General features: G+C 35.8%; 1 protein-coding gene across 10 annotated transcripts in view; it reads right to left on the reverse strand.

The window, feature by feature from the left end:
- Positions 1–13,245, reverse strand: part of TRIM37 (tripartite motif containing 37) — a 151,441-nt gene that overhangs the window by 112,976 nt on the left and 25,220 nt on the right. For all 10 annotated transcript variants that reach the window (XR_006411500.3, XM_057317998.1, XM_026517457.4 and 7 more), the window contains exon 9: positions 2,059–2,183. Coding sequence is in view for 9 of the 10 variants with exons in the window: in XM_057317998.1 (XP_057173981.1) it covers positions 2,059–2,183 (125 nt within the window). In the remaining variant the exon portion in view is untranslated. The remainder of the gene's footprint in view (positions 1–2,058; positions 2,184–13,245) is intronic.

Below are 13,245 nucleotides of genomic sequence, written 5' to 3' on the forward strand. Positions count from 1 at the left end.
CCAAGTCCTTTTAATAATATTCAGTGCTTGATTAAAATTGGAATATTATACCTGGTTTGTTAATTCAGAGAGAAATGAAGACTTACCGGTCAGTGAGAACTACCTGAGTTCTGGCTGTCAAAAGAATTTTCCCTTTTGTTTATAGGACTGTGGGTGGTCTGGTTATGCCAGTGATTCTAAACCAGGGGAAGTTTTGCTCCCAGGAAGCATTTGGCAATGTCTGGAAATATTTTTGTCACAACTGTAAAGGGAAAGGTGCTACTGGGATACTGCTAAACATCTTACAATAAACAACATAGCTCCCTCAACCCCACAAAGAATTACCCTGACCCACAATGTCAAGGTTGAAGAACCCTGGCTTGCACTATATAGTCTAGAACCATCAATGCCCTGTGGCCATCAGAGGGCATCACATATTAAAGAAAAAAGGCAGTTAAACATATAAACATTTTTAAAACAAAGGCTATTTCCTAAAGGTACCACAGCTCTCAACATACTAGAAAAACTTGGCAATATTCTACAAGCCATCTTTAAAGTCTAAGATGGACAAAAATCTGTCATACCAGTATATTTTTATCTGAGGCAGTGGTTTAACCTCTCATCTCAGAAACCAACTAAGGAGATTTAAAAAGAACAAAATATAAATGTCTAGCTATACCCAATGTTATGGACTGAGTTGTGTTCCTCAAAATTTGTACATTGAAGCCCTAACCCCCAATGTATTTGGAGACAGGGCCTTTAGGGTGGTAATTAAAGTTAACTGAGGTCATAAGGGTGGGAGGGACCCTAACTCAATAAAGCTCATGTCCTTAGAAGAGGAAAAGACACCAAACCCTGATCTCTGTGCTTGAGAGAAAAGGTCTTACAAGGATGCAGGGAGAAGGTAGCTGTCTGCAAGTCAGCAAGAGGCCTCATCAGGAAATCAAATTTCTTAGCAGCTTGATCTTGGACTTCTTGCCTCCAAAACTGAGAGAGAGTAAACTTCTGTAGTAGTAACCACCCAGTCTGTGGTATTTTGTTATGGCAGTCCAAGGTGACTAATCCATCCACAGAGGTTTTATTTCAAACGACCTGAGGTATATGAGGCAGCACTGGTAATTTTCAAAAGAATCCCAACTGAATATACAGCTAATGTGAGGAACCACTGCTCTAACACCACATGCTTGAAAGAATATGCTGTTTAAAAGAATTCTAAGACTGCCCCAAATAAAAACTAAAAAGATGCACAGAATGCAACCAACTGTTTCCTCCCACTACCTTTTAGGATATGAAGGTAACACCATGTCACTTTCAGAATCTTTTGGCATTTCATCTGTTTTCTGAGTTTTGCTTCTGGCAACGTATATGTAAACAATGTGTTAGTCACTGTGTAATGAGATACAAGTAAACTCAAAAGGTAAATAAAAGAGTGAACATACTACATCATGGATAGACCTTGAGAGCATTATGCTAGGTAAAATAAGTCAGAGAAAGAAATACCATATGATCTCACTTATATGTGGAATCTAAAAAAGGGGTCAGAAGGTATAAACTTACAGTTATAAAATAAGTCATGGGGATGCACTGTACAGTATGGTGACCATAGTAAATAACACCATACTTCATATTCCAAAGTTCCTAAGAGAGTAGATCTTAAAAGTTCTCATTACAAAATAAGTTTTATAACTATTTATGGTGAGAGATGTGAACTAGACTTATGTCGTGATCATGGTTGTGTTGTGATCAACTAATATAAAGTTACTGTCAGTTATACTTCAATTTAAAAAAATGAACAGATACTGATGAAACTGAATTGGGATCAATTCACAAACTACAGAAGGTGACGCTCTAGGAAGAAACTAACTCCCAATCCAAGATCCTCTCTTTACAATCAAGTGTAAGTCCACCAGTATTTTTTTAACCAGATTTACATGCATAACTAAAGTTCACCAGACCACATCAGTATAAATAACACCCTAAAAAATCATGGAGTTAAGAAAAATAACATTCTTTTGAAATGAGTATATGTATTTGCACATAAACTTTAGGTGAAAATCAAGTTAAAAAACTATGTCATACCTGGTAAAGTCTGGTGGAACAGGAGTGGTAACAAAGGATGCCATGGGCTTTCGATGGACTTGCTGAAACATCATGAGGATCTCTGAGCTCTTAGAGATCAACTCACTCTTACTACAAGACCGCAGCTGTGTGAGGAAAAAAATGGAATAAACAAAATTTATATTTAATGGCATCTCAAAATCCTCAATAAAGAATAAAAATAGAAATTATTTTGGTTAGGGGCCCCTGGGTGGCTCAGTTGTTTAGGCGGCTGACTCTTTGATTTCAGCTCAGGTCATGATCTGGAGGCCCTGGGATCGAGCCCTGTGTCAGGCTCCGCACTCAGGAGAGAGCCCACTTGAGGATTCTCTTTCTCCCTTTCCCTCTGTCCCTCCCCACTGCTCGCATGTGCTCCTCCTCTCTCTAAAATAAATAAATCTTTAAAAAAAATTATTTTGGTTATATGCTGAAAAAAATGAGATAAAGAAAAATAGAATGACTTTCAAAGCGGTTTTGAAAGTTAAGATTCTACATAAGAATCTATATAAGGTTGTTTCCATTCTCACAATAAAGTCATTGAAGAAGGGTATTTGATTTTAATGCATTTTTTTCTCCTTAAATATTAGCATAAATCCAACTTCAAGCAACCACAGATATATTTTAGACTGGCATAGTAAAGCTATTATGTATATTAACGAACAAACCTCCATCAGTCAATAGCCTTCAAACAAGGATTTCTCAAATTGCATTCCAGGAGGGAGAGAAATGTTAAGATGTAACAGACCCAAAAAAATGTTAACCTGTATCAATTTGGAAAACACCACTTTACGTAGTGCCAAAGGTGAAACTGAGAAGTTCAATTTTAGTAAATTAAGTATGGTAGTTAAAAAAACCTTTCTATTCAAGACAACCCATTTGAAGTCCTAATTCTGCCATGCACTAATTATATGACTTTCAGAGTCTGTTTATCTGCAAAACTGGAATAATAATATCTACTGATGCTTGCTTCACCGGGATTGTTACAACAATCATGAAGCCATATATGAGAAAGCTTTATAAACTGTTATAGACTAAACTGTGTTCTCCATCAAACTCTTATTTTAAGTCCTAACCCCTAGTAGCTCAGAGTGTAACTATATTTAGAAATAAGGTGTTTAGAGGAGAGAGAGAGAAAGTAGCCCTCTGCAAGACACACCTCAGGGGAAATCAAACCTGTCGACATTGATCTTGGACTTCCAGCCTCCAGAACTATAAAAAGAATACATTTCTGTTGTTTAAGCTTCCTAGTCTGTGATATTTAGTTATGGATCTCCTACCAAATTAATATACTACCAAATGCCATATAAATGATATTCATAACACTCACTATAACTAGGTTTGTATCTTTAAAATGATAATTGTTTATAGCTCATGAAGAATATGACTGGTATCATATGAAAAATATCAAAACTTATAGCTTGTATTCAAGTATTTATTGAATGCATATTATGACGATCCTTCCTTGATCCCATTTCCTTCAAAGATAATTCACTCAACTGAAGTTTATTATTGCTATACACATATTTCCACATGTATTATGTGTTTAGGAATGTCCTGTTTTTAGACTACATAAATACTATCAAGCTATGTCACAATGTAGCCTACATTTTCCACTTACCATTGTTTGATATTTGTTTATTGAAATTTATAAATCTACTCATTTCAGCAGTTTTAAACAGAGTATCATTGCATGAATACAGCATAAGTTATTTTTTTCTATCAAAAGGACAATTGGGTTGCTTCTCTTTCTTCATTATTGAAAGTAACTCCAGAGCGAAGACCCTTGTGCACAGTTCCCTGTACACATACGCAAGTTTCTGTCTTGATATATGACAAGAATCCCAACTTTTTTTTTAATCCAGGAGTATGTTGGCTATTTGGGACCCCTTGCTCTTTCATATTAATATTGGAATTTTACCAAATTCTGAGAAAATTCGTGTTGAAATAAAGATGGAATGCACTTATAGAATGATATCAATAGTATATTTGTAATATTGAACTTTCCCCTAGATAAATATACTGTAGTCCACAAAATGTAATAGGCCACATTATTAAACATAACTATTTTATGTGCCATTAAGAAAAAAAAGTCAATAAATCATGGCTATATCAACTGTTAAGACACATCCCATTTCAAAGATAGTATAACATGTATCTGAGAATTTATGAAATACAGGATATTTCTTCATTCAATTCTCTCATTTTATAATATTGTCTACAAAGGTCTTCAATAGGAGTTCCTGGGTGGCTCACTTGGTTAAGCGTCTGCCTTCAGCTCAAGTCATGATTTCCAGGTCCTGGGATAGATCCCCACGTTGGGCTTCCTGCTCAGCAGGGAGTCTACTTCTCTCCCCCCCCCCCCCCCCGCTCTTCCCCACTGCTCATTCTCTCTCTCTCTCAAATAAATAAATAAAATCTTAAAAAAAAAAAACGGTCTTCAATGTCTTTTATTAAACTTATTCAAAATTCTTCATTTGTTACTATTATGAATGGGATTTTTTTTTAAAGATTTTATTCATTTATTTGACAGAGAGAGAGACAGCCAGTGAGAGAGGGAACACAAGCAGGGGGAGTGGGAGAGGAAGAAGCAGGCTCCCAGCAGAGGAGCCTGACGTGGGGCTTGATCCCAGAATGCTGGGATCACACCCTGAGCCAAAGGCAGATAGCTTAACAACTGAGCCACCCAGGCGCCCCTGAATGGGATTTTTTTCAATTAAGCTTTCTAGCTGATTATTCCTTATATATGAAAACACTATTGATTTTTATGTCTTGAACGAACCAAGATTAGCTCACTAAAAAGTTATATACTTTCTATGGAGATAACCACAGCCTCTGCAAATAATGAATTTTATTTCTTCCTTTCAATATATTTATACCACACTTATGGTCTTATTTAATACACAGGACTGGGGCCGGGGTGTCTCAGTCGGTTAAGTGTCCAACTCGTGGTTTGGGCTCAGGTCATGATCTCAGGGTCGTGGGATCAAGCTCACACCAGCCTCCATGCTCAGCGGGGAGTCTGCTTGAGATTCTCTCTAAAATAAATAAATCTTTTAAAAAGAATACACAGGACCAATACACTCAGAAGTGAAGCAATGACAGGAGGCAAACCCTGGATTCTTTATCAGAGAGAGTCTCATGGTTTTACCATTTAGATTGTTTCCTATAGACCTTTAAAATAAAGTTACTGTAGTTCCCTTTTATTCCTGGTTTGTTAAATAATTTGGCCACGAATGAGAATCAAATGTAATAATACTTTCAAAATCATTATCCTATTTTCTATTTATATATTCATGTGGTTTTGCCCTTTAATCTTGAGTTACAGTCAAGAAGATTTTTCTGACAACGAAACATTCCTTTCATTTCTTTGATTAACCCCACCCGGTCTTGCTTTTTTTTTTTTAAGATTTTATTTTTACATAATCTCTACACCCCAATGTAGGGCTTGAACCCACAACCCCAAGGATCAAGAGTCGCTCCACCAACTGAGCCAGCCAGACACCCTGGTCTTGCTTTCTTGTTTGTTTTCAAAAATACCCTACTGATTTTTGTCTGCTAGTATATTTTTAAGATTTTGGCATTTAGTTTTCAATAAAATTGGGCTTTAATTTTCTTATATTGTTCTTATGACAACTGGTTATTAATGTTACGTTGTCTCAAAGAATGGTACGTAGCACTTCTGTATTTGCTAAGAAAAAATTATTTATGATAGACAACAGATAAAGATTTAGTAAAAATTTTCCATTAGTCTGAATCTGATGCATTTTGAAGGAGACTTATTACCAATAAAATTTACTTAATGTTTCTTGTTTTAATTATAGACATTCTATGGGTGCCTAGGTAGGCTCCATCACTTAGCTCAGGTCTTGATCTCAGGGTTGTGAGTTCAAGCCCTGCATTGGGCTCCACACTGGGCATGGAGCCTATTTAATTAATTAATTAATTAATTACATACGCTTAAGGGACTCTCGATAACTACAATTTCCTAAATATTATCCTCTTCATAGATTCTACCTCAATAAAGTTGCTCATATTTGTAAAGCACATAGAACACTGTCTATAGTAAGCACTATATAAACATTTACTTTTAAAAATTACTTTTATTATTTAAATTTCTACTGTTATCTGTAGTCCAATTCTTCTTCCCAATATAATAATGGACACTTACTTCATTTTTCGATAACTTACTAGACTATCTATTTATGTTTCTTAAAAACTCAATATTGGGTATGCAGATACTCCCAACTATTTCATGGCACTCTTTAGTGAATTTCATTAATATCTTCACAATTTCTTTCCATTTTATGCTTCTACACTATTGTTCCTTTACTGGCTTCTTCAGTTGAACACTTCACTCATTTATTCACAATTTTCTTAAACTGCATTTTAGACTAAAAGTCTCCTTCTAAATATCCCTTAGCTATGTCTGGTATTTTAATAATTTATCATTTCTTTCTTTTTTTTTTTTTAATATCTTATTTGAAAGAGAGAGAGACAGCGAGAGCGAGCACAAATGGGGCGGGGGAGTGAGAAATAGGGAACAGGGAGAGTGAGAAATAGGCTGCCTGCTGAGCAGGGAGCACAATGTGGGGCTCCATTCCAGGACCCGGGGATCATGACCTGAGCCGAAGACAAAAGCTTAAATGACAGCCACCAAGGTGCCCCAGTAATTTATCATTTCAATTGCAATGTCCTCTTTAACTCAAGGACCATGCAGATATTTAACACTTCAGTGTGTATTTACATACATATGATTTTTAAAATAATGCTTTTGTTTTTGATGTCTACCTTAACTATACTGTGGTCACAGAACATGTTCTTTATATAAATTTATGAAAATTTATACATGATCAAGTATTGAAATGGTTTCATATGGACTGAAAAAGAATATGTATTCTCCATTTCGGGATTCAGGGTTCCACACATACCTTTTAGATAAAACAACTTAATTTTTTTTTCAAATATCCTCTATTCTTAATCTTTTGTTAGTTGGTGCTATTAGTTTATCAGCTAATTAATCACTCACTATAGTGATTTTATCAAAAACTTGTAATTCTGTCAGTATCTGTTTTGTGTTTATCCTAGAATACAAAAGCATAACTGTCTTATCTCCTTATTCTTAAGGTAGAAATGTTCCCTTTTTGTCAGTGTTACTTTTCATCACTAGTAGTGCTTTTTCCCCCACTTTAAATTCCTCATCATTCCCTAGATCTAGGTCTTATTAAGTAGACCACTGTGGGATTTTCTTTAGTTCAGATTAATCCATATACTCAAGATAAAAAAAAATACTCGATTCAAAAATGACCAAAATAGGGAACAAGAAACTGACAGGACAAAGAGAGTACAAGCAGCAAGATGTTAGACTCAAACTTCACCACATAGAAAAATACGATGAATGTGAACATCCTAACACCCCAGTTAAAAGTCGAAGATTACCCAACTGGATTGAAAAGACCAGAACCAATTGTATGCAGCCTACAAGACACAGACTTTAAATATTTAGAAACAAATACATTAAAAATAAAATGACAGAATAAGATATGTCACAGTTGCACTAGTTAAAGATAAAGCGGCTTTTTGTAATCAGATTTCGAAGCAAAAAATGTTATGAGGATAAAGGTCATTTCACAGTGATAAGGGGAACAATCAATCATGAGAATCAACGATCCTAGATGTTTAGGCCCCTAACAGAATGGCTTCAAAATACACGTAGCAAAAACCGATAGAACTGCCGAAAGAAAAGACAAATACACAACTGTTGCTGAAAATGTCAACAGCCCTCTCTCAATAATAAAACTAGACAGAAAATTCACAACAATATAGTAGACCTACACAACATCACCAACCACCTTAACCTCATGACATTACAGACTATCAGAAAAACCCCCCAAATATTCAGAAACTAAGTAATACTTCTGAAGGACCCATGGGTCAAAGAATAAATCACAAAGGAAAAAAGTATTTTCCTTTCCAAATATCTCAAATCAATAACGCCAGCTTCCGTCTTAAGATTTTAGAAAAAGAGCAAATTAAACACAAAGCAAAATAAAACAATGAGATCAAAACAAAAATCAATAAAAAACAAAAACAACTGAGAAAAACCAAAAGCTATGTCTTTGAAAACATCAACAAAAATAGATATCCTCTAGCCAGACTGATCAGGGGGAAAAGACACAAATTACCATTATCAGGCAAGAAAGAGGTGCTAACACTGCATTCTACAAATGTTAAAGGATAACAAGAGAATATCATGAATTTGGCACCAATAAATTTGGCAAATTCTAATGAAATAATTCCTTGAAAGACACAAACCACCAAAGCTCACTCAAGAAATAAGTAATAAAAGGGCACCTGGGTGGTTCAGTCAGTTAAGCATCTGACTCTTGATTTTGGCTCAGGCCATGATCTCAGGGTTGTAAGATTGAGCCTGCTCCACACTAGGTGTGGAGTCTGCTTAGGATTATCTCTTCTTCTCGCCCTGCCCCTCTCCACCCCACGAGCTCGCTCTAAAAAAAATAAAATAAGTAATATAAACTGCTCTATATCAATTAAAGAAACTGAATTTGTAGCTGAAAACCATTCCACAAAGAAAGCAAGGCCCAAATGTCTTCACTGGTGAATTCTGTCAAACATCTAAAGAAATAATACCAATTCAACACAACTTCTTCCACAAAACTGAAGAGGGCATCATTTAAAATTCTTTGAGGCCATCATCAAGATTAAAAGTCTCTGCACAGCCAAGGAAACAGTCAGAAAAACTAAGAGGCAGCCCACGGAATGGGAGAAGATATTTGCAAATGACACTACAGATAAAGGACTGGTATCCAAGATCTACAAAGAACTTCTCAAACTCAATACACGAGAAACAAATAAACAAATCAAAAAATGGGCAGAAGAAATGAACAGACACTTTTCCAATGAAGACATACAAATGGCTAACAGACACATGAAAAAAATGTTCAAAATCATTAGCCATCAAGGAAATTCAAATCAAAACCACACTGAGATACCACCTTACGCCAATTAGAATGGCAAAAATTGACAAGGCAAGAAACAACAATTGTTGGAGAGGATGTGGAGAAAGGGGATCCCTCCTACATTGTTGGTGGGAATGCAAGTTGGTACAGCCACTCTGGAAAACAGTGTGGAGGTCCCTTAAAAAGTTAAAAATTGAGCTACCCTATGATCCAGCCATTGCACTACTGGGTGTTTACCCCAAAGATACAGACGTAGTGAAGAGAAGGGCCATATGCACACCAATGTTCATAGCAGCAATGTCCACAATAGCTAAATCATGGAAGGAGCCGAGATGCCCTTCAACAGATGACTGGATTAATAAGTTGTGGTCCATATATACAATGGAACATTACTCAGCAATCAGAAAGAACGAGTTCTCAACATTTGCTACAACATGGACGGCACTGGAGGAGATAATGCTAAGTGAAATAAGTCAAGCAGAGAAAGACAACTATCATATGATTTCTCTCATCTATGGAACATAAGAACTAGAATGATCAGTAGGGGAAGAAAGGGATAAAGAAAGGGGGGATAATCAGAAGGGGGAATGAAACATGAGAGACTATGGACTATGAGAAACAAACTGAGGGCTACAGAGGGGAGGGGGGTGGGGGAATGGGATAGGCCGGTGATGGGTAGTAAGGAGGGCACATATTGCATGGTGCACTGGGTGTTATACACAACTAATGAATCATCGAGCCTTACATCGAAAACCGAGGATGTACTGTATGGTGACTAACATAATATAATAAAAAATCATTATAAAAAAAAATTACTCTAATAACAAAGCCAGACATACTTTGAGAAAAGGAAATTACCGTCTAATATCACTCAGGCGCAAAAATGCAAAAATTCTAAACAAAATCTTACTTAATCCAATACAATAACGCATTAAAAGGACAATACATAAACCAAACCAGGGTTTTTATCCCAGGAGTACAAAGTTGTTAAAATATTAAAAAAAAAAAAAAAAGTTAATGGGACATCTATGTAGCTCAGTCGGTTAAATGTCTGCCTTTGGCTCAGGTCATGACCCCAGGATCCTGGGATGGAGCCCCGCATCAGGCTTCTTGCAAAGGGGGGATCCTGCTTCACCTTCTGCCTGCCGCTCCCCCTCCCTGTGCACACTCTTTCTCTCTGAGAAATAAAATCTTCAAAAAAAAAGTCAATCCATTTAAAGAATGAAAACAGAAAACCAAGTGATAATCTCAATAGATGCAGAAAAAGAATTTGACAAACTCCAACATCCATTCTTAATAAAAATTCTCATCAAATAGGAACAGAATTCCAAACCCTGATAAAGAATATCTACAATAGGGGCGCCTGAGTGGCTCAGCTGGTTGATCATCCAACTCTTGATCTCAGCTCAGGTCTCCATCTCATAGTTGTGGGTTTGAGCCCCACACTGGCAACCAAGCTGGGCGTGAAGCCTGCTTTAAAAAAAAAGAAAAGAAAAAAGAAGAAGAATATCTACAATAAATCCACTGCTAACATCATACTTGAATCAACATTATACTAGAAGTTGTGGTCAGTAAAACCTGACAGGGACTTAAATAAAAAGCAGATCAAAAAGAAAACTCTCTATATTCAGATAACATGATCTCTCTGCAGGCAATCCCAGGAATCTACAAAATAGCTACTAGAACTAATATATTTAGCAAGATTGAAGGATATAAGATCAATATACAAAATCAATTACATAAGCACAAGAAATCAGAAATTAAAATTTTTTAAAAATACCGTTTACTATAGCATCAAGAATTCTGAAATACTGAATAAATCTGACATAAAATGGGAAAAACTTGTATCCAGAAAACTACAAAACACTACTGAAATTATAAAACACCAAATAAATGGAATCTTCATGAACAAAGACTCAGTATTAAGATGTTACATCTTCCTAAAATGATTTATAGATCCAATGCAATTTCAATCAAAACCCCAAAACTCTTTGGGTACAAATTAACAAGATGATTCTAAAATTTGTACAGAAATGCAAAGAACCTGGAATAGCCAAAGCAACGCTAAAAAAAAAGAAGAGCGAAGCTGGAAAGCTAACATTACCTGTTTTATTATAAAGCTATGGTAATGAAAACAGTGCAGTACTGTCATTAAAAATAAATAAATCAGTGGAACAGAATAGAGCCCAGAAATAGACCAATGTATATACGGACAACTAATTTTTTAAAAAGATGCAAAGACAATTCAGTGAAGAAAGGCTGGTCTTCAACAAGTGCTGGAAAAAATGGACAACCATATACAAAAAATAAAAAGATAAAAAAACTACCTTGAATCCATACCTCACATTAAAAGTAAATAAATAATTCAAAAAAGACCATAAACCTAAATATAAAATCTAAAACTACAACTTTTCTGCAAGAAAACACAGGAAAACATTTTATGATCTTGGGTTAGGTAAAAAATTTCTTAGCTATGACACCAAAAGAACAAATTGATAATTTATACCACATTAAGATCAGAACAGACACCTCAACAAAGAAAATATAAGATGGCAAATTAAGTTCAAGAAAGGATGCTTAACATCATTAGTTGTGAGACACATGCAAACTAAAGCCATAATAAAATACTATCACACTCCTATGAGACTAGTTAAAATTCAAAAGATTGAGTATATTACGTGTTGGCAATGATGTGGAGGAACTGGCACTCTCACAGACTACTGAGGGAAATATAAAATGGTATGATCACTTCAGAAAATAGTTGGCAGGCACTATAAAGTTAATCATACACCTACCAATTAACCAAGCCATTCTAGCTAGGTATACCTAAGAGAAAAGGAAATATATGTCCATATATAAATTTGCACATGAATGTTCATTACAACTTTTTTTGTAACAGCCAAAACAGGAAGCAACCCAAATGACCATAAACAGTTGAACAGAAAAACAAAATGTGACATATGCAATACAATGTATACACACACACACAGAAGGGGCACCTGGCTGGCTCAAAGGAGCGTGGGACTCTTGATCTTGGGGTCTTGAGTTTGAGCCCCACACTGGGTATAAAGATTACTTACGTAAATAAATATTAAAAACAACAACAACAAAGGAATACTACCCGCAATTAAAAAGGAAAGAACAATTGATATATGAACGAATTGCAAAATAATTTTGCTGACTGAAAGAAGTCAAACATAAAATAAGGACATAATATATATGATTCCAATTATAAACAACTCCAGAAAATGCAAATTTACCTATGATAGAAAGCAGACAAGGGGGTTGCTGGGGGAGGAATTGTGGGGAAAAGCAGGAGGAGAATTTATAAAGAAGCACAAAGAAATTTAGGGAGATAATGAATATGTTCACTATCTTGACTATGGTGACAGTTTTACAGGTATATACTTTATCAAAATTTATCAAGTTACACACTTTAAATACATGCCAATTATTGTCAATTATTCTTCAATAAAGCTGTTAAAAAAAAAAAAAGAGCACACAGATCCCCAGATCCCTGCCCCTATACCACCATAGATGGTTTAAATTTGTCCCAACACTCCAGCAGAAAGGTGCTAGTTTATTCTCTGGAAGCGAAAAACAGTCTCTGGACTAGGGGAACATGCACAATTAAAAATGAGAATATTAGAGAGAAAAACAAGAATCTTTAAGTAAATATTCACATGCTGAATTCTATTAAGCTGTCAGTCAAGTGTAAAGACTGAATAAAAATACTTTGAGACATGCAGTCTTGAAAAATTTATTCAGGGGCACCTGGGTGGCTCCATTGGTGAAGCATCTGACTCTTGATTTCAGCTCAGGTCATGATCGCAGGACTGAAATCGAGCCCTGAGTCGGGCTCCACCCTGGGCATGGAGCCTCCTTAGGATACTCTCTCTCCCTCTGCCCCCCACCTCCGCCCTTCTCTTGCTGTCTCTCTCTCTCTCTCTCTCAAAAAAAAAAAAAAAAGAAAAGAAAAATTTACTCTGAAAAATTTTCAGGAAAACTAAAGGAGAATATGTGATACCAAAACAAAAAGAGAGAGGAAACCATGGAAATCAGGAAACATGGAATTCGACCCAAGAAATAAGTAAAAAGGGGGACCTGTATGGCTCAGCCAGTTAAACATCTGCCTTTGCCTAAGGTCGTGATCTCAGAGTCCTGGGATTGGCCTGGTGTTTAGTTGAGCTCC

The sequence above is a fragment of the Ursus arctos genome, unplaced genomic scaffold (assembly GCF_023065955.2).
Source record: "Ursus arctos isolate Adak ecotype North America unplaced genomic scaffold, UrsArc2.0 scaffold_24, whole genome shotgun sequence".
In the NCBI taxonomy this organism is placed as follows: domain Eukaryota; kingdom Metazoa; phylum Chordata; class Mammalia; order Carnivora; family Ursidae; genus Ursus; species Ursus arctos.